This window comes from Dermacentor variabilis, chromosome 2 (genome assembly GCF_050947875.1).
Source record: "Dermacentor variabilis isolate Ectoservices chromosome 2, ASM5094787v1, whole genome shotgun sequence".
In the NCBI taxonomy this organism is placed as follows: Eukaryota; Metazoa; Arthropoda; class Arachnida; order Ixodida; family Ixodidae; genus Dermacentor; species Dermacentor variabilis.
In genome coordinates, this window is record NC_134569.1 from 88,894,692 (window position 1) to 88,917,542 (window position 22,851).

The window sequence follows — 22,851 nt, forward strand, 5'->3', positions numbered from 1 at the left end:
ATGCGAAGCCATGGAAAAGTACAAACGAGTTTCTCGTGTCGCCTTTCCTCTATGCCACGCTCCTTTCATGTATATACAGCTCTGAACCCTCCCCCTTCCCCCCCCCCCCCCCGATGCGGCGTGCAAGACAGCAGCAACAGAAGTGAAAAAGTCGTAGGAAGTGGCAAAGAAAGCTTCTCTTTAAAAATTGTAATTTGGCGTCATGCTAATTGTTTTGCGTGCTGCTGACGCGGGGGGGGGGGGGGGGGCTAATACCAGCAGCTAACGTATGCTTGTATTCTTAAATATTCAATTTCTTACTGGCCATGAAATTTACAGATTTTTTCTTCCTCTTGCAAAAACACCGCGGCTGACCGAAATCAGCGAGGTAGCGCGGGGTCTGCGATTGCCTCAGCGATCTTGGATAAAACCTCGTTGACGACACTAATAACACCGTGGAGGTCGAACCAATAGAGCGCTGGACAGAAACGTCGTGCAGTTTAGCAACGAACAACCATGTAAGGCACTATTTCCTCTCCTGTTCACAGGTGTACAGCACTCCTCAGAAGTGATATAAGCTACCGGCAGTCATATGAAAATACTACTTTAAGGTTTGTAATGCGTTTGCCTTTTGACTTAGCCCTCGTGTGCCGCCACTCTCTCGCTCCTTCGTGAGCGTGGTTTATTGTTAGAGCCTTAGCCACATTTTTTTTTCTTTTTTTGCTTATGGTCATCCTTTCGAATTCCGTTCCATCCAACAGAACAGTTTGAGGAAGATAGGTACTTCTTGCTAAAGAAAGAGAAATTGTTACACGAAGTCGCAAACAGTGAGAGAAAGAAAGCTTCCCTGTAAGTATTTAAACCCTCCCAATGGTTCCTCCAGCATCCCCCACAAAGCTGTTAACGCAGAGTCATCAACGACAGTTGTGACCACGATAGAAAGCTCCAGCAGTCGCGTACTGTACAGAGGGTACACGGCAACACGGCCAGTCCAAGCAACGCAGCGGGCACTCATTGATTTGCGAGCAAGCGTGGCGGATCGATGCACGCACACAGCCGAGCGGCCGCTGGCCTGGCGGCATGCCGTGGTGGCGGCGACTCTTGGTCCAGCGCTGCGCGCGCGCGTCGTTGGAGGCACCGAAGGTCAGCATCGTCGCTTCTTGGTGGGGGGCCCAGCGTGGACGCGTGATATGCGCCAGGCATCGCGGACGGCCATTCATTTCTGGCCACCGCCTGCCGGCCTTGGCCACGCTCTGCCTCCTCCTCCTCCTTGCCTCCGTGTTCCACGCGGCCCCACTTTTCGTCGCTTCGCGGGGGCGAGTGCGCTTTGTTCGCATTGTCTCGCAGTTTGTTCTTCACTCTGTGTCTCTCCTCGCTCCCTGGTTTCGTTGTTATCTCACTCCTCACAACCGTGTATCATTGCGGCCTTCCGCATTCACCTTTCCTCTGCTGGCTTTTGTGAGCTGAGCTTCAGTCATCTTGTTTCTCTTGAGACTATTGAGACACTTCTCTTTTTCGTTGGAGAACGGGGAAGGACGTTCAGGCGGAAACTGCCGCATAAAAGGGTGGCGCCGCACGAGCCCATCCTGTGAAATAAAAAGTTAAGCGACAACGACACAGTAATGCACGCATAAACAAGCAAGAGCAGAGCGCCACATTCAACCAGCATGTAATGCGGCAACGAGCGATATGCACGGGCCAGAAGCTCCACTTTTTCATGTCTCCCGGCCGTATATCATGGGACTCTACTTACACGATTTCCTGTGGGTATTTATGCGCTACGCAATATGACTAGATACTTACAGAGCTTTTGTTGCGTCTTGTTACTCTTTCTTGTCTTTCCTGTCCTTTAGTGCGCGTTCTTTTTTCTTATATTTGCGGGGGAGACTGCCTGGCTCTTTTACTGGCCGCTTTCATATCCGGGACTATAGGTCACTGTTAGTGGCAAAGTGAGCTTTCTTTGATTCTTGCTTATCTTTGTTTTATATTAGTTTTTCCATGAAAGACGGTGATAGAAATAAATGCGGTAATGCGAAAACAAAAGGCCAGGAAAAGTACGGCAAATATTCTTGCGCTAGCTGCAAATAAGAACAGGCGACAGTCTGTCTTCAAACACTGTGTACTGGAACCCGAAGAAGCCTCAGAACAGCATGGTATCCTAGCTTCGTGCGTCAACAATACACAAAGCTTCGGTTTCTAGAGACAACGGTGCCTTGTGCTGTCAGCAAATGCTCGGTGAACACCAACACTCCCTTGTGCGTGCGTGCTTGCGGTGGTCGTTCTGTCGTCTTTTTTGTTTTGGCTTCTTTTTTTTTTAAATAGTTATTGGTCCACTTCCCCCGCTCCTACCTAGGTTCTAAATCAGCCTGGTTAACATCCCTTCCTTCGTTGTCTATAGCCTCTCCCTTTCTCCATGCGCAAAATGATTGAATGAGCGATGAAGACGAAACTTCTTGTTTCTTGTTTGTTTTTTTCATGTTCACGTGTGTGCACAGACTTGTAAAAATACTTCAAATTGTATTTAAAATGAGCTACGGAGTATAGCGATGAAAAGGTATTTCGATGGAGTACAAATACCTAATTCAGAAAGATATTTGGGCAGAGCACTAAATATTCATACAAAGTATTTTCGTACTGTCAAGATACTTCCAAGATGCAATTGCTTGGGAAGTCGAAAGGAAATCCAACAACAGGGTGTACTGCCGGAGAGCGTCATTTACGCGCGAGATGCTTTTTGAAGTTTTCGCTTGAGAGCTTGCCTCTGTTCTTAAGAACATGACTCCCTATGCTACAAAAGCGCTTTACAAGTGCGCTTGTCGCAGGAAGAGTTCATGAAGTGCAGGCTACTTCAATACAACTGTGACTTCTTTTGACTCATTTGCACACAGGTACGTATACGCAGTCAAAAGACGAGCAGCTGAAACTCTATTATTGTCCTTAGCGGCTATGGCTTGGCGCTGCTACGCACGAGGTGGCGGGATCAAGTCCCGACCATGGCGGCCGCATTTCGATTGGGGCAAAACGCAAAAACGCCACTCTACCGTGCATTGGGTGGACGTTAAAGAACCCTATAGGTGGACAAAATTAATCCGGAGTCCCTCGCTACGGCATGCCTCATAACCAGATCGAGGATCTGGCACGTAAAACTCCAGAACTTATTTAAAATAATTGAAATTAATTTGTTATTGTCTCCTTCAGGAGGCTCGTGCCTCTTGTTAAAGCGTTTTGTTTGTCGATTTTGGACCGTCTCTTATGTTTGCACTGAACCCAGCAAAAGGTGGTAGACTGAGGTTCGAACATTAATCACTCGGCTTTGGCGGACTCGCATTTCGGCGACGCCCGTATTTACTGGAGACATCCAGACTACCGCTAGGTGTGCAGTCTCGCAGTTCTATCTGAGAATACTACTGCCCTGTACTGCCGGGTTTGGTGATTAAAAAGAAAGCTGGGGCCCCGCAACGTAAAACTATTACAATCTGTTTTTATTACGATCTCCTGACGTCAATTATACGTAATAGACGATGTAAGCAACAGGCGACGACCCAGAGCGTTCTTTGAACCACGCAATCAGACGCTCTCCTCGCTTATAGGACGTCCCATTTGCTTGATTTCAAAACGAATAGCATTGCCTACTTTGACAGGCTTTTATTTTCTAATTGGCTTACCAGCTAGATGCCGGAGGTGAGAGGCATGCAGAAGAGTAGAGGGTTTTTGTGATGCGAGCAAGCTCAGTGGAAGTAAATAACGGAATTCGGAAGGGGGTGGCGCCAGCGTCTGGGATTGGCCCGTTTCCCTTTGCTTAGCTTGCGATGGCTTGTCGAAAATCGCAGCGGCGTGCAACGGAAGGTTAAAAATGTCACTAAAAATAATTCTCAGCGAAGAAGAGTTGGCAGAGTGACGTCGTATACTCGCCAAAAGGGCTCGACAACGTTATACTGCGACGCAAAAATTTTTATTATACGCAAATAAATCCGTTCTCCCCGCAAGCTCGGAGTAGTCAATGCCGGAGCGATCGATAGGCAGACGTCTATTTCTTTATGAACGGGACCGGTCTCCGGCTATTCGGGGGAAAAAAAGCCCAGTATTGCTCGGCATATTAAGGCATCCTTAATGCGTACACGTCATTGTGACATGATGAGTTTTTTCAGTATTGTGATGTCGCATGACAGAAAATCGAAGTGGGCGCAGGCCGCAAACTTTTGACCAATAGCGGAGGGCTAATGCCAAAATAGGTGTAGAAACGGAAATAACCATTTTTCTTTTTATTCGCTCTAATCATGCATAATCACTGCGCACGCGTCATATCGGATGAAAATTTTCTCGGTTTTCATGACGTCGCGTAGGAAGCATGGGTAGCCCTAAATTTTTTTGACCAATCGTGGAGGGCTCATTGCGTAAATGGAATAAAAATAGTTTGGAATAGTTTTACATGATAGCCCTCTGTACAAAGGCGACTCTGTGGTTACAGCTTGATGGCCTTCTCACGATAGTTTCATCGCTAGGCGACAACCCATGAAGTTGTGCTTATTGTCAACTTCAGAATCAGTTGCTTGCACTGGCAACACTGTTCAAATAAACAAAAATTGCTACGACATCCAGGTTCACGGCGGCTCTTTCGCTTGGTACTGCGCTCACGCGTTTCTCGTTCATGCAGTCGAATCGAGATGTTTCGACGAAGCTGAAAGGGCCATTGCTGTCGATTACCTTATTTTGATCGGTCTCAAAGATTTCACCGACGACACCGCGGAAATCGTTGCGCTGTGCGTGCCAATGTCCGGCCTGCCCAGAGATGCGCATCGGGTATTTTTTTTTTTTACACGAAAGTGTTTTATGCCAGGGTCCACCATCAATTTCCTGTAACGGATGTGACGTCAGCGCGAACGCGTAAAATATGCTCTATCTTGACGTGGATGGCGCCACCATATAGGAGCGGGGAAGCGAAGTACCGCATCATGACACTAACGAGCGCTCACAATGAGCGAGCGCAGTGGAGGCTCCAACGAGGTGTATAGCCTGGTGTAGGTGGTGTAGGCCTTCTGCAGAGGTTACGACGCAGTTTCCGCACACGGCTTGTCTTTCGCGTAGGATTAGCCTGTGACGCCTCGTCACCTACGGACTGCAGCTTCAACGTGTATCAGCAGTGCTTACACGCAGTCTACTGCTTCGCTCGCGATGGCATAAACTAAGAAAAAATTCGCAGTTACGCCCGAAAGGCGAAGCACCGATTGCGATAGCAAATTCGTAGATAGCTGTGTGAAGTTAGGATAGTAGTTTCATCGGCCGCATAAACTTGTAAACATTCGCTTACTAACTAAATTAACAATGATAGAATATGTAAGCGTGACTCAACGATTACGTAGAAAGAAAAGACACAGGGAGAGAGCGCTGTCCTTGTGTGTCTGCTTTTTTGTACGGCCGTGTTCAGCCGCGCTTACACATTCTATCATGGATTCAAACCAACTAGTCCATCAATGTGCATTAACTAAATTAACCAGCACGGTGTCACGCACGCAAAGATAAAGATAAACACACATCACTCGATGACAGCGGAAACTGTCTGTGAAAACGCTGGGGTTAGGAATCGCGGCAGCAGCCGCGAGTCAATTGACCTCCGTGCATCTGTCGCTTCAACGCGTACGAAACGTCTAAAGCGCAGCGCATACGAAGCTACAGGTTCTACGCGCTCTCTGCAAACATCGTAGATCGCTTTCAAGAAGAGGTGCGCGCGGGCGCGCACTTTACACACTTCGCAGACCGCTTTCAAGACACACGAAGCGCCGGCAACGCGTCCCTACGGCGTCCGCCAAAGGCGTCTACTATGGCGTCCGCGATTCGCGTGGGCAACGCCGTAGTAGACGCCGCGGTTGTCTACTCTCCGTACGGAGCGGCGGGCAAGGAGGACATCGAGGCACCGTAGCAGCCGCCGTAGAAGAACAGAAGGTGTTGGGAGAACGCCCCTCCTCCCTCGCCTCACCCCCCTGCCTCGCGCACCAAAGGGGAGGGCACGCATCCGTACCGCGTTCCTCGCTTGTGTACGCGAGATTGAACCGCGTTCGCTGGCTCACCCTCACATGCTTTCACTCATACGGAACCTCACGGCGACGGCGATGGCAGAAATGCGCCTGTTCTGTCCATATAATTGATATCGCCGTGATGATGACAAGATGTATTTATTAAGGGATGGCTCGAAGACGCAATAAAAATTGGCAGTGGCTTAGCTCGCCTATGCCAGGATATACGTAGCGAAAGCTAAGGCATAACATGGTTAGCCTTGGTTAATCTTGACTGCAAGTCCAGGTTAGTCTGGTTGTCTAGCTATGTTACGGCGTTTAGCCAGTCGTTCGGCGCGCTGTTCATCCGTTTCCTGAGAGCTTTGTTTCCTCTTCGTCTCGTTCCGATGTGGATTCCAGGCCTCCTCCTGCTTACCAGAATGGTCGCCGTCCATACTGCCGCCTCAACTGCGGTTGCGACGCACGCGAGCTCTCCTTTTCAATCCTCCGAGATGCTATGAGGCATGCGACGCAGCTGGCGAAGCGAGCGGAGGTGATCGCAATGACGAGAAACGCGGTGTGACGAGGAACGCGGTGTAGGAACGCGGTATGACATCATGTGCCTCCTCAGACCACGGCCACGGCGAAAGCGCAAGTTCGCGGCCAGTAAAGCTATCGCTTTAAAACTGCTGCGCTAAGCGGCGCAGAAAGGCTACGACGTCGACGGGTGAATCTCGGTTTGCTCCGGCCAGAGGCACGCCAGCATGAAGCAGTACGCCTTCGCGCGTTCACCGCGCACGCTGCGAACTCTGCCACTCATATTCCTGAAGCTGAGCGCGCCGCAACTCAACTGGCTGCGCAAGACACTACGGACCCGTATACCAAAATGTTCGTACGTTAGCCAAAGTGACTCGGCAGCAGGACGCCGCTTGCCAACAAGACGCCGTGCGCCAAGCAAACCTGTCACGCGGTCGCCGACCCGAAAATCATGTTCCTTTCGCTGCAACGGACTGTGAGTTCCCGAAGCGATTTACTAACAACCCGTTCAGTTTCGCTTGTTCGGTATGCCGACGCTTGTAGTAATTTATTCCGGATTTGCGCAGCGCTCCGGCGCGTGCAACAAACAGCTTCTGTGCAGACACGATTCACTTTCGTGTTCTACCGATTCCTATGAAAGAGGGACCAACCGTAACTTTTTTAAAGAGCCTTTCAAGCGAGCCGGAAGTTAAGAAGAGGGAGCTGTTTGTGGGCAGCGGGCCTCCGAAAGCTGCAAGCACTTGTTCGCAGCGTTGCTCCACTGGTACGGCGGTACGATACTCGACTGTTTTCGACTTTCGTAGGCAACTCCGCACTGCGTCTCGTTTTGTAATATATCGCGTATAGCAACTCACAATACATAGGCAGTAACGTCAGTCTTGCTTTCAGAAGCTAACTACGGATATTGTGCGCTGAGGCTAAAAACTGTAACATTACCTGGTCAGTGTACGTGTCTCGGGATAAAAACGAATGAGAGTTCCGTTTGTGAGTCGAAGCCGCACTTTTATTTTTAGCTGATACGTACGATAAGGTCGTCTGCGTCCGACGACTGGTGCTTATTCATGCTTGCAGTACGCAGTGTTCGAGATAGGACCCGGACTTGTGAACACAGCAGACACCCGCCGCCCGTAGAAATTGGCAGTCCCTAGTGAAAAGGGAGAAGTGAATAACAACCAATCGAACCGAGTTTAGTTTCTTACAACAGGTTTCCAAAATTTAACTAAGATTTTCATTTGGGCAAAGTCGCTTGTATCAGTGTAAATACATGACTTGGAAACGAACTGAACCGGTTGTCATGTAATTTAGGTGTGTGCAGAGTGTCGGAAAGTAAATTAGTGGCGCTGTGAGCGGGTAGAACATTCTATAGCTGGAATGAGCGTTGTTTGCTATTGCTCCTAAATTTTTTGCGAGCAAGTAAACTGAGAACTCAACGCGTTGAATGAGAAAACAGCATCTTCTGCTTGCTCAGCTTAACTAAAGCATACTGTGAAAACAATGTGTCGGCTCGCTGTATAAAATGTGTCATGATAAACTTCAGACCTTCCGTGGCAGTTTTCATTGCTACTACCATGCCTGCAAACAAAAGTACATAAGCGAGTATATTCCTGCTGATTAAAATATTAGTAACACTAATGCTGGAGTAGAAAGCTATGAACGAACAAAACCAAATGAAGCCTAAATGCGCATCACCATACTTGGTTAAAGCACACGACTAAATAAAGCACACTGCGCGATTTGAAATGCCCGCAAGATATCGAAAGAAGTCTGTTCACCGAAAAGAAAGAAGTCCCGAGTCAAGTGTTTCAAACAAACCGGTATCAGTCATCACCTCTTCCCAATGCAATGTTTCTAATCTAAGTCGCCCTCCGATGCGCGTCGTCTGCTTCTCTCGCGAAAGGTGAAATAATACGTTGTTCTATTTCCACCGTGATGACACGTTCAGTGGCACACAAAAAGTCTTTCAACATCAGTAATTTTTTTTCATTTTCTGGCTTGTGCGTGGCGGCATCCCGACGATTTGAGAACTACGAGGCATTCAGCGCATGCCGTGATAGGAGGCCCTCTTTCGCTTCAAGCTTGAACCTAGATCGGCTCTTTCTCGGTGCGGCCGCTGAGGGGGTGAGCATATAGTTGGGGTCACCAATACCCTCCCCTCATATTAGCACAAGTTCAAAATAAAACTATTTTTCTTCTTCCCTCCTTATTGCGACATTCTCTCGGTTTCCCACATTCAGCAGCCGCAGCTAAGACACTGCACAATATTGCCACCATTATTCATGTGGCGGGCGCAAGTTTCTTTCAGAACCGGGCATTTCCCTGTGCAATACACAGTCGGTAAACATCCTTACCACGTGGTCCATTCTTCGGCGGCAAAGCTGGAGCGAGCTGCTAAGGCCTGTCTGTGAGCTGTACTCGCATAACGCTACCACGTCTCTGTTTAGCTCTGTCAGCGAAATTTCAGCCACAATTTTCTCCCCTCGAGCACTCCTGGTAGCTGAGAACTGCCCGGAAACCATGCTGGCTACGAGACATCGTGCCCACCACGAGGCAAGGACCTCTGTAGCAGCAGATTGTTACACCTGTGCTACCAAGGGGCAACATAAATATGCACACGTGCCGGGAAGCGACAAGGAGGAGAGATACACTGGGCGGCAGAAAAAAAAAAAAGAGGGGGGGGGGGGCGTCACAAAAAGCATTACAATCTTTTAGCATTCGCACAGCTGTCTCCGCTGTTGCGGTGGGTCGAAAGTCCCGAAGGGTCCAGGGCAGAAGACGTGAGACGACGAAAGGAGTAACGGAACGCTTGTATAAATCGCTACGTAAGGAGCGGTAAGCACGACAAGCTGCTCGGCGAAGAGCTACACGAACGCTCAAAGCTTGTGCTGAGGATAGGTGGCTCATTGGGAAAAGACGTTTGTCCAACGGTTGCCTGCCGCCGCTGACGTTAAGCGGATGAAGGCACAAACTTGCTCCTACGCACTCACGAACACCAACGGTTTCCAACCGTCGCGTGCGCTGAGGGGGGAGGAGGCACAAACTCGCGCACTGGTGTCAACGGTTTCTAACCGCCGCGCTTTATCCTGGCCTTATAAACGTCCGGGCTTTCGCCGTGGTTATGACGGCGTGTCACGAATTGTTTGTCACAGAGGCGAGTCGTGACAAGCCGTTACCTTAACGAGTTGTAGGGATCCGCGCAGGTTCCCTTGACTACTGGCTCATGGTGCAGCTTTGCAATCCGTAGTGTGTTTCTGTGCATTTGGAGACCATTTTGTTCACCACTCATGCACAGCACAGCTAGACGCAATTTCGCACTCCAAGCAGACAAGTACTACTAAAGATAACTAAAAAAAAACGGTGGTGTGCAGCGACAGCGCTTTGGGAACCAACGTTAACAACGTCGTTGGTGACGAGAGCGAAGAAAAGAGGAACGCAGCTGTGAAATGAACGATGCTTAAAACAAAAGGAAAATGTACTAAATTCATTTTTTTCTGAGTACTACACATAAACATATTCAAATTTATGTGCAGTTCCTGTATTTTCTTATATGTATGATGGTTATTGTTGTACTGTCGCTTTTATTTTTTTCTTAACAAGAAGTTCTGTGCATGAACATTTAATAATGGGGTATACTTAACCTTGCGTGCCCTTTGTTTTGTAATAGGCCTGCGGTATTCACAAAAAGAGTTCTTTTCGACAAATAGGCAAAGCCCACACAGGAAGGATGAGCATATATTAGCCGTTTGGTCTTTTCCCGGTGAATGGCAATGGAACGCTATATAATCCTTGCAGCAGTGGAGAACATGCGACTGCGTTGCCCTAGGTTAGGGATCAGGCGTTTTGCTAAACGCCCATAGTTATATGTGCTGTGTGCGTAGCACAGTAACAAATAAAATCGCCGACAGGTATTGCGGACGCAGCTTCCTCAGTAATTGCATTCAGGCGTGGCATTTACTAAAGAGACTCTCTTGAATCACTCATACCCTTACTTACGTTAAGTTCACTGAACAAAAATAAGAACAACTCGGATAATCGTTAGCAGATATGTACATGGTTAAAAGGCCGATCTATTTACATTCGACCGCAATAAATTTATTTGCGGTGTCAAGGCTCTCGGCGATTTTTGCTCACAAAGCATTTTTTGGTAACGTTCGTTAAATGGGGATTGCGTCTTAATTTATTAATGCGAAAGCATTATATGCCCCATTACGCTAAAATCTGTTGACGTCGGCGTGACCGAAAGATGGTACCAAAAATGGCCGATGGCGCAAGGTGTAAAAACAGGCTAAAAATGCTTGGATTGACGTCAAATTTCCCAGGAAGGTTCCTGTAAACAAAGTAACAAAATGGCTTTGAAAAAAATATTGTTACGGAAGGATGAAAGGAGAGAGAGGAAGAAGATCGCAGACGCTGGCTGCTGCGTGTCGTTGGTGGTCAGCAATCTTAACTATACTCTGACTCATCCTGTATATATATTTTAAATGTAGTCTCTCTATAGTCGCAACATCCTCGTAACAATATTTTGCTAAATTTCGTTCTTTATGAAAATAGAATCCGCACCTCCGAGGTGCGAGACGAGCACGCTGCCCCGACGTCACGGCGCCTTCACGGTTCTGATTGGCTAAAGGTAGGCCTAGTGTGTGCGTCATTGGCAACGCGACGGCGCAACCAATGGGGAGGAGGTGGCGCCACGTCATGAGTGTATAACGTGAGCGCGTTCATGGCGTCGCGTTCATGGCGTTCAGAGTCTAGAAACGGTATCCTTTCGCATTCCCACATGTAAGCTGTCCTAAGCGTCTTTGGCGATTTTTCTTTTTCGCTCTGTATAAGTTACCAAAATGTTGAAGGCTCTAGCATTTGCGAGGAAGCAAACCTATTTCATATGAAATGGTCATAAAACCATGTTTCACAAAAGCAGCATTCCACTTTGCGTTCTTAATGCTGTTTCTGCTGGGATATAGAGCACTCCCTCCTTCAGTTGGATACAAAAAAAATAAAAGACCTTCCAGCAATACTTTCAGCACTACAGGCCAGGCCTGTCATTGCGCCGCGTACACAAATTTAGTGTTTCGGCTGTAAAAATTTGGGCAATGGACTAGACAATTTTGCTATATTATACAGGCGTGGCACTATTTTTTACGCGTGGTGTTATAGACCGTAGCTATAATCCACTCGAGCACACCAAAAAAAAAACTTTTTTTCTCATCTTTGTTTTCAATAATTCCGCAAGATGCAGGTACTCTACGCGACTCATAAAACCTGGAGCTAGAACCATCGTGTCGCGAAGCGTATGCCGTTAGGCGGCCGTTATTCAAGCCGTCGACACGGGACCGCGCGTGGTCTCGCACGGCGCGTTTGATAATAAATGCGCACCTCCGTAATATTTGGGCGCTCGTTAAACCGCCTCTTTCCGCTGCGCGCTCGAAGAGCCTCAGAGAAAAATGCCGCGTGTTTTTTTGGTTCCACACTATGTCACCTTTCCGGCAGAGCGCCGCGAAAAGAAGACAGTGCTTGCCGGCGGGTCACTGGCAGTTTACGAGACAGGCTCGCGCGTCGGCAATTTACGGCTACGCTCGGGTCGCGGTCTGCCACGCGATAATACCGGGGGCACAGGCGGGGCACTCCTTTACACTGCAGGGGAGGGAACCGAGAGAAAAAAAAGAAAACGAAGAAACGTGGCGATGGAGGCCTCGCATGCTGAGGCGCAATTAACTGTCGGGATGCTCCACCGAAGAAAGCGCCCGCACGTTTAGCCCCGGCACCGCCGTCCTTGCAGCGTTGAGCACGAACAATCTGTAAGACATGACAAAACGCGCACCTGTATGAGCGGAAATTAAGATACGTGGGCGCGGAGCTCGCGCTACGACGGGAAAAGTAGCTTTAAGAGCGCACACACCGTGTGTCTTCCTCGCCACCAATAGGTTAGGTTTACCGCGTAATCTGGGCAGCCACTGTCATCCTCCTTCTTTCGCAGACCCTTCGTCCTTCTTCCCAGACATTGGCGTTGAATGTCTCTTCAGAGTGTATACGGCGATTCACGCTGACCTATGGGTTCTTCACGCGTAATCTACTTCTCCCAGCCTCTGTAATACATTCCATTAATATCACATCGTCTGCATTAGTCGGTCTTTCGATTTGTAAGCTTAACCAGGCTGAATACTGTGCTATATTGATTGTGTTCAGTAAAGTCCTGTAGCAATGTTTCTTCAAATCTAGTACCTACTTTTTCGTAATATCCAATAATTCACGTATTCACCATGAACTCGAGATGCGTTCATGTTGATACCACGCCTTCTCGTTTTCGGTCATACAGTGCTCGATTGTAATTGCTTCTTTCTTTTTCAGTGACGCCCATAAGGTTCCAGTGTAACACTAGGGCATCTTTTGCTATTTTATTTTCGAATGAGAGACGTTGACAATCAGTGGCATAAATTCATCCTGCTCGGCATTCCTATATCAATAAAGTTGAACAGATGCAAACAAGCGAAATCATTCGTTGGTGTATACAGACCTCATAGCGCGAGGAATTGAATTCAGTCCATTCTGACTGAGATGATAGAATTTTTTACTGCTACTGATACTGACACATGGAACTGATACCATGCTTTTTTTAGTTTTGTCGTTGAGCACTCAGTTGAAGCTGTTTGCTTGTTTTTCTTCAGTGGTGAGCAGAAGGTTCCTGCATAACATTAAGGCTTCTTCTCCTATTTTATTTTCAAATGAAATAGGGCGTGGTAGAGACGGTGTTGCAAATGAGAGACATTAAATGTTGTCTCCTTCTCGGAGCTCCCATTTGCCGAACTGAGCATGTGCTAGGAAGTGCGATTTCTTGTAGTCCTGCATACTTCAGTGAGACGCGGAATTAGATTTAGTCTTTGCTCGCGGATATGCGACAGGCGAAAGTTCGAAATGTAGTTGAACTCGACTGCTTCTATCTGTGTTCTCTGGTTTTCGACGAATTCTTCGGAATTTCCTGGTGCCTCGGCTCCCGGTTTTGTGGCCATGGACGCGGAGCCTTCCAGAGGCCTTCCTGGCCAGCGGTCATCAAGGCCGTCCCTCACGAGGAAGAGAGGAAGCGTGCTCAGTGACACCGAAGACACTGAGCTATACTCGATGTCGGATGAAGACTCATCGGATGATAGCTTCATCACTGTCCGCAGAAAGAGGGCCAAAAGGAGGACTGTCAACGCGAACCCATCAACGCAAGCGAGCACGGCGACGTTGAAGTCAAGGCCTGAACGCTGGCCTCACGCCATCGTGTTCGTACCCGAAGAGCCCTCAAACAACCTCCGACTGCTCAACAGGCAAGAACTATCTGTTTTCTTGGAAGGGGTCGTGCCGAATGACATTAAGGATATTCGGATCAATGCACGCAAAAATGTCCTCGCAATCGATGTTACCAACGGGAGTGCGCTCGAAAAACTGAAGCAAATCTCGGTGCTAGGGCGCATCAAAGTGCGTTCATATATCCCGATGGATGACGCATCCACAGCAGGTGTCATTTATGACATCGATGTCGCCATTCCCAACGCGGACTTGCCTATCCTCGTCAAACCAGCAAGTGAGGGTGTTGTCATCACGCGTGTGAGCCGCCTTGGAACATCGCGCTGCGTCAAACTGATCTTCAAAGGAGATTGCTTACCAACACACGTCAAAGTCGGTCACTTCCGACACCCTGTTCGGCCCTTCATACCAAAGCCTCTTCAATGCCATCAGTGCTTCAGGCTTGGACATGTCAAGGGTGTCTGCCCAAACTCGATACTATGTCCCCGTTGTGCTGAACCTCATGCGGAGGAGACGTGCCGGGCTACTGTCCTAAAGTGCGGCAACTGTAATGGTTCCCATGCTGCCTCGTCTAGGGACTGCCCTCGCATCAAGAAAGAGGTCGCTGTTCTCAAGCAAATGGTTCGGGACAATTCGACACACAAGGAGGCTGCTGCAACGATCCGGCGTCGGCGTCGGCGTCACCGAACCGCCTCAAAAAAGGCAGAGCCGCGAAAGGAGAGGGCCGCTTCCATTGTAGCACCCACTTTCTCCAATCAGGCCAAAAAGGGGCTGAACAGCACAAGGAAGTCGCCTGAAAGGAATTTGTCTCAAGAAGAATGGCCTGCGCTTTCAAGCCAGCAATCTCCCACAGAACTACAGATTGTCAAGCCCGCTCGGGAGCGTGCTCCTGCTGCTGATGCCACGCCTAAAGCAGATCATCAAGTCCTTTCAATGCTGCGTCCCCTCATAGATGCCATTCGAGTGATTCTGTCGAACCTTGGAACTACGTCTGCTCAAAATGCACTGAAAGTACTGGAAGCCTTAAACCCAGTGCTTGAGTGCCTCGAATAGAGACATGGCCAGCCATCGCCCGTCGTTTCGAGAGGAAGTCAAGGCAGCGTCAATCATACAATGGAACGCAAGAGGACTAAAATCACGCCTTTCGGATTTTCGTCAGTATATATATACTCATTTGTTCCCAGTCATTGTCATATGTGAGCCTAATGTGTCAAAACCAGTCAGATTATCGGGTTACGAAGCTGTTATATCCGCAACAACTAATGCATGCAGCAAAGTCATCGTTTTTCTTCGTCAAGAACTGACATATGTTCGCCAGCCGATTCCGCCTCATGATAAAAATCAATACGTTTGCCTAACAATTAAAAAGGGCAAACTCATGTTTACACTTGTTGGCGTTTATGTATCGCCTTCAAGTGTTTTTGATCCCAAACGATTAACGAACATCTTGTCTGTGTGCCCTGCCCCATATGTCATCATCGGAGATTTTAATGCGCACCATATAGCATGGGGAAGCGCAAGAACAAATGCAAGAGGGCAAAGACTTGCAAACTTCGCCTGTAACCACGGCCTTTCACTCCTGAATGACGGCAGCCCAACGTTTATACGAGGCGTGAATTATGGCAGCTGTCTTGACCTAGCTTTCGTCTCCAGCAGTTTCACAAGATATGTTAAATGGTTTTCGGATATCGAGACACACGGGAGTGATCATATTCCCACATACCTTGTCATCAAAGGAATGTCCAGTACCACCCCACGGAACACCATTCGATTAATTGACTGGACCACTTTTACTTCCACCATGGAGGATGCTTGTCGAGAGGGCTTGTCCTCTGGATTAGAGGAAGCAATCAAGTCTGCAATGCTACACGCCGCGCGCACGGTCACGGTTTCGTCGAAGCACACGGAATTGGATATAGAGTTGGAGCGACTTCGTGCACTCCGTCGTCGTGCGGAGCGGCGTTACCGGCGTACAAAATCCATCGAAGACCTTAGGACAGCCAGACGACTACAAAAGAAACTTCAACGTCGCATGGATAGATTGGCATCTCGACGTTGGGCAAGATTTTGCCAGTCACTAGACCCCCGAAAGCCACTTTCCCGCATCTGGAGAACCATACGTGGTCTACGTTCCTTCCCTGAACAACGCTTCCCATTCAAAGCGCTGGCGCTCTTCCAGGGGCGGCTAGAGGCTGATGTTGCAGAAGACTTTTGTGCAAGGATCGCTGGCCAAGCAACCGGTCCAGGCTTTCGAGCCCCCAGTCGCATCCCTGTTTCACGTGACGGCCGCATGGATTTTCCTTTCATAATGGAGGAACTAGAAGCGGCTCTTGCTCTATGCAGGCGTTCTTCATCCGCGGGACCAGATGGAATATCCTACCGCGCCTTGAACAACCTGAGTGATGGCGCACGGAGAGAACTGTTACATCTCTACAACTTATCTTGGCAGGATGGCATGGTTCCCGAAGAATGGAAGATAAGCCGCTTGGTCCCTCTCCTGAAGCAAGGCAAGTCCCCACTTGAACCCACCTCATACCGCCCAATAGCGCTGGCCAGCTGTGTGGGAAAGATAATGGAAAAGATGATCCTTGCCCGCTTGGAGTGGTACCTGGAGCACTACAACATGTTACCGAATTGCATGGCTGGTTTTCGTCGAGATCGCTCTTCAGTAGACAGTGTTGTTGATCTCGCTACGTACGTCCAGCTTCAAAAGTCACGCAAAAGATTATGTGCAGCTTTGTTCTTGGATGTCAAGGGGGCATACGATAACGTATCTCACGAGGCTATCCTCGATGCTCTTGAGATGGTTGGTCTAGGTGGTCGAGTTTTCCAATGGATCTCTCATTACCTTTTTATGAGATCTTTCTTTGTCTGTACCGGTGATGGTAAAACCGCACTACACTACACGTACCGAGGTGTTCCTCAAGGCGGTGTACTAAGCCCTACCCTATTCAACCTCACACTCATTGGTCTCGTTGATCATCTGCCAGCAGCGATCAAGATATCAATGTACGCCGACGACATATGTATATGGACCTCAGGTGTGACACGTCCTCAGATACGTGCAAGACTTCAAAAAGCTGCTACTCTAATAGCTATATACCTCCGCAACCAAGGTCTTGAAATCTCGTCAGACAAATGCGCACTGATGGCGTTCACTCGCAAACCAATGACACCCTACGCCATATCAATAAATGGCCAGTTAATTTCTTATGAGAAGACTCACAAATTTCTTGGCATAATCATTGATAGAGATCTCTCATGGAGCCCCCACGTGACCTACTTGAAGAAGCGTCTGACAGCAATCTCCCAACTTTTCAAGTTTCTGGGAGGAAAGACTTGGGGAATGTCAGTGCATGCAATGTTGGAATTGTACAGGGCTCTTTTTCTGGGCTTCTTGAGATACAGTTTGCCCGTACTGACCAACACCTGCCAGACAAATCTCCGTGCTCTACAGGCTATTCAAGCTCGGGCTCTCAGGGTTTGTCTTGGTTTGCCAAGATGCACGTCGATAGCAGCGACTATTGCGATTGCTCGGGACCAACCTATACAAACACACATTGCGGTAGAAGTGTTGAGAGTGCACATTAGGCACGTTGCCCGTGCCTGTTCCCACCATCTGGCAACACTACCGTCAGAAAGGCCGCAGGCAGCATTTTGTACTACGATTTCGGAGTATTCCACCTGCCTCCCGTCAGGCTTCACCCCCGCAACTAAGCCATCGATTCCTCCATGGTGTTTGGCTCGACCCGCAGTGCGCCTCACCGTACCAGGAATCAGGAAAAAATCTGAGCTGTCATCACCTGCTCTTAAACAACTAACTCTGCTCCTTTTGCACGAGAAGTACGCCGAACACGTACATATTTATACTGATGGATCGACAACTCTCCAGTGTTCCTCTGGAGCCGTGGTCTTCCCAGCGAAAGCCACCACCATCCGTTTCAAGACATGTCACCCAACGACACCGATGGCCGCGGAACTTGCAGCCCTTCGCGCTGCACTTCGTCTCGTCAGCCAAGAGCAACCTCGAAGGTGGTCAATATTCAGTGACTCGAAGGCTGCACTGCAATCTTTGCTATCGGCCCTGCGGCGCGGACCACACGAACAACTGGTATTTGAGATTAGAGAACTCATTCATACCTTAACTGAGAAAGGACACCACGTGACATTTCAGTGGCTTCCAAGTCACTGCGGAGTCATAGGGAATGAACACGCTGACAACGCTGCTCGGTCGGCTCTTCAAGGGGACGAAGAGGAGCCGATACCGTTATCAAGGACAGATGCCGCTCGAAAACTTCGAATGATCAGCCGTGACATCACGTTCTCCTTGTGGAACGCTGGAAGTTTTCACGACTACCGACTCCACAATCTTGACTACTCTCTACGCCTTTGTGTTCCAGCTGGACTCTGCCGTCGCGAAGCTACCCTGCTTTGTCGACTATGGCTAGGGGTGGCTTTCACCAAGTCTTTCGCTTACCGAATTGGATGGGCCGACGACGCCACGTGTGAGGACTGTGGTAACGAGGAGACTTTTCAGCACCTTCTTTGTGACTGTCCTCGATATAATTTACAGAGACAATCACTCGCAACCGCGATAGCGCGCTTTGACCAAAGACCTCTCACAGAGGAACTTATTTTACAATACCGCCATCACAAGCCATCGCAGCAGAGGGCGACGAGGGCACTGTTGCGGTTTTTGAGGGCGACAGGATTGGACAGGCGGCTGTAGCCTGAACAAATGTTTATAGTGTGGCAAGTGTGACTGTGCTGTGCGATGACAGTGTTCGGTGCCAGTGACCGATGGTGACTGTGTGTCTAGGCTCCTTCCTTTCCTTATCTCTACTTTGTTACCACTTTACCTCTCCCTCCCCTCTCTCCCCAGTGTAGGGTAGCCAACCGGATCTTTCTCTCTGGTTAACCTCCCTGCCTTTCCCCTTTCCTCTCTCTCTCTCTCTCTCCTGTTGAAAGCTACGTGATATAAACTGTTGTTAACGATACTGTTTCATTTTAAGTTATTTGCTTGCTTTTTGTCTCCTCTCATCAGGTTTTCCCCTCACTAGCGGAGAAACTGTGGGCGTCACAGCGTCTCTGATCGTGTGCCTGTCGGCTGCCTTGGGAGTCGCCGCTTTGGTCAGGTGAGCGGCATCACTCACATATTCAAATTGAGATTACAAAATACATCATTTCTAGCATGTCTTCCCCTTGATGTGCTCTCTAGTTATCCGTTCTTTTTTTAATAATACATCTTCGTTGGGCTTATCAGTTAATTTAGCTTTACGTTATCTTTAATCCCTTGCGTGTCGCCCTATTACCTCAACTGTCACCAAAAATGGCCAAATTGTTTTTAAAGACCCCAATTGCCAACATTTTTTACCTCCTCAGATAGAGTAAATTCGGTTCTGCTTGCGCTGTCTCATGAATTGTATCCTGCCATCGACCAAAAAAGCGCCTCTAAACACTGAGGCAAAACTGGGCTCGTCCCGGGCAATGCTAGAAAATGCAAACTACAAATGATGAGGCGAGCTCGTCCTTGGCTGTTTTTACCAGAAACGCGTGAATGTTCCCAGCTCGTTCCAAGGCACGAAAGGGGCTAAGTTAGAGTCAACTGCTTAGCATTGCTTTTCTTCCTTTCTTTTTTTTTTGAGAGAGAGAGAGAGAGAGAGACGAATCATTTGCGAGTCGCAAATTAGACCGCAACCAGTTATTAATGGAATTTTCTTTGAAATAATTTTACTATATACAATCTGACATTTATGAACGACTACCGTCATGCACAAATAACGCAGATTTTTCAGTGAGATTTTGGAACAGGAAGGACTTATTGCACTCAGTACGAAACAATGTATATTGCTTAGAACTGTTCTCGTGCCGCACGCTTTTCTACTGAATTTAAAAACAAAGGTTCGTGGTATCAAGTGCATTTTATAAATCTCGGCAATTATTCAATCGATTCGGCACAGGCACCTCGGTAGAGTAACAGGGGCCCGACCTCAGGCTGTGCTAGATTAACACGTTCACCAGCCACGCTATACTCAAATATGTCTGCCACGACATCAGCAGAAAAGCCAACTGGTGAACCAGAATACGCGAATATCGAAGAAAACCTTGCGACTCACTAAGTTCGGTAGTGATCGGTGGGGGCTTTCATATTATCGATTTATATATTTTATATATATTGCAAGACGCACTACAGATTTGCCGGATGACTGACGCTGTTTAGATCTCTTCCGGCTGCCGTGAGTCGTGCCATAAGCCTAGGTTTAAGGCGCGTCTCGTGGCACGACTAAAGTGCCGTCCCTTAATCATCGCCAGAATTCCTTTCGTTGCGTGGCAGTGCGGGCTTTAAGGAGAAATACACTTACGTTAAAACGACTAAGCACCGCTACTCCAGCTTTGCCACATTGACTTTCATTATGTGGCGGTGCACCCTTTAAAGGATAACGCTTAGGGAGTGTCGGGTGGTGATATCGTCGGCAATCGATCAGCATTACGCTTGCAAATTTAGCAATTTAGACTTTATGTGCCAGAAGTGGCAGCAAGATGGAAAATGATCGTTTAAAACGCACTAACCTTTTATATTCATCATGAAGTAACCAACGAAAGCCTAAGCGATAATTAGAACAGAGTTTTGCGCAGAGGTATAGTGCTCTGTGATATTTTGTAGTTTTCTAATTGAACTTCTCGTCTTAATGAGTGAGCCATAATTCATTGGTACCGTTTGCAATGAAACTGATAGGCAAGATTTCTGTGACGTACTTTCGTGTACTTTTGCGTTTTAGGGCGACAGAATTCTGTCCTCTACATTCCGTGTAAGGTACTGGATAAGTGATGAGCTCGCCAGAGAGATAATTCGATTGCGAACGCGTGACCTGAACGTGTGACTTATTTTACATTTCATTCCTTTTCACCAGCGCTTATTCAACTGTTACATTAAAACGATACAAAGCAGTATGCTAATGATGCTTGCTAACTCTTCAAGCAGTAACAATCACTTCCTGGGAGAGCTTTCAGAATAAACGATGTTCTGCCGCTCTTCTTGTCCTTTAACTCCATTGAAAGAGCCTTTCCAGCCTTTTTTGTAAAGAAAACATATTGATACAAAAACGTCAGACACACAGAAACTCCTAAATGCGCTATGCCAGGGCTCCAATAGCGGCAGTTATTGCTCAAACTTCCTTCTTTGAATATTTAACTTGTCCGTGGATGGCGACCACTCTCCAGTTGCACCAATACGCGGTAGCTCTCAAAAGTAAAAGGGGCGAAACAGGAAGGAACTACAGAGCAAAAAGGTAAAAAAAAAATAGAGAAACAAGCACAAGCACTCCATTGATAAACGTTGTGGCATATTCACTGTCAAAACGTAATAGTAATTGACTAGAACAGAAAAAGAAAACAGGAAAATGACAGAGAATGAAGACGCGCAATACTTGGCAATCAAGGAATACGACAAAGACAGAGCTGACACACTTTTAAATTCTGTCGCGCAGTGTTAGATTGGTGAGAAGAATTATAGCTATGATTGCACTAAAAGAATGAAAACCGATCACTCAAGTAACATGTCAGTCGAATTGCCTCGGTATCCGTACTTCACGGTTAGACAAGGAGGCATAGTTTCGCAAGAGTACTTAAACCACTGGTTTCTTCGTGCACTACACAAATGTCCCGGGACTTGCTTTTCTTGTCTTCTTTTCCCCTAGAATTCCTAAAACGAAGCTCCACACTACTCATAGAACAGCGAGATAATCTCGCTGTTCAACTCCCTAACTGATCACGCTCGTCCTACAATGCGGACAACTAAGCCTGCCGCGGAAGTGTTGTCTTTTGTTAGCCACGGGCATATTTTTAATTGAAAACGATCTCACTTCGAACTCAGGTAACTCGATTCTACTTATTACTTTTTAGGAGAACGGAGAGTCACGGTTTGTAAATGTTCAGACTATATACATGTGTATATACCTGTGCGTGGTTTCATGTAAACCTGCTGATCATGTAACATTATTTGCACCGCAGGCGCAAGCTGGCTGTTAAACAAATGCGCCGACGAATCCTGCTCTCGCAACAAGATATCAGTCTCTCGCCTCCGGTAAAGAAGGTAAGTCATTCTAATTCGCCTGTATTTTGTTTGCGTACCTCAGCAGCTGACTTCTTTACGTGGCGACACACTTAATGCTATTTTTTTCTTGCACAATCTTGAATTTTCCCCAACAAGCAATACATAATTTATGAACTGCGGCGTTTTTTGTATTGCGTGCGAATTTTGTGCGTGTGAGACGAAACCATCAGAAAAATTTGGCTTTCTCGAAAAGCTTTAAACAAGGTTCACTTCATTATATAGAAAGGCCTAAATTTTTTTGTCATCTGACCAGTAAGTATCATTATCAGATTTACTCGCTCACTTCATATCTATTTTTATTATCATTTCTTCTACTCCTCTCAGGAATATTTTGATCCCCTTCAGCCTCCCTATGTAGAGTAGCATGTCAGTGATCGTATGTACACCGACGAAAATATCTGCCTTCTAATAAAGCGCTTCTCTCTCTCATTCTCTCTCTCTTGTTCTCTTTACCTCAGGTATTTGCACAGCTGAAATATATGTTCGAAGATTTTTTTTTCTTTTTAATTTTGTTGAGAAATGCATCACCAATTCATAAGATGTCTACAAACCGATGTTGCACGCATGTATTTGCAACATCAATTGGGCAGGTACGTTTTCAGTGCTTTGGTAAATGAAGCTTTCGCTCATGTCTCAATTTCGCAAAATCCAGGCACGTGTTATTATTACGAACCAGAGAGCTCTCCTCACTTGCACGAATAGAATATTGAAGCTTTACAGCTGTGCAACTTATAAAGGTTTTTCATATTTATTTACAGAAAATAAAACCAGCAAAATACTTGAGACATATCGTTGTCGACGTTCACCGAGCGCACATATTTGAGTTTTCGAAGCGCTAAATATACTAAAAAGAATAGATAATCTGGTGCCATGAGCAGTGAAATGCTGCGTGATAGTTACATCGCGAAAAACACAGCACTCTCAGTTTCTTACACAGCATGCTGAGCTTGG

At 47.4% G+C, this 22,851-nt stretch overlaps 1 protein-coding gene across 1 annotated transcript in view; it reads left to right on the forward strand.

Moving 5' to 3' along the window:
• Window positions 1–22,851, forward strand: part of LOC142572249 (retinal guanylyl cyclase 1) — a 217,804-nt gene that overhangs the window by 124,780 nt on the left and 70,173 nt on the right. Inside the window, exons 5-6 of the mRNA XM_075681222.1 lie at window positions 18,832–18,922; window positions 21,798–21,879. Coding sequence (XP_075537337.1) covers window positions 18,832–18,922; window positions 21,798–21,879 — 173 coding nt within the window. The remainder of the gene's footprint in view (window positions 1–18,831; window positions 18,923–21,797; window positions 21,880–22,851) is intronic.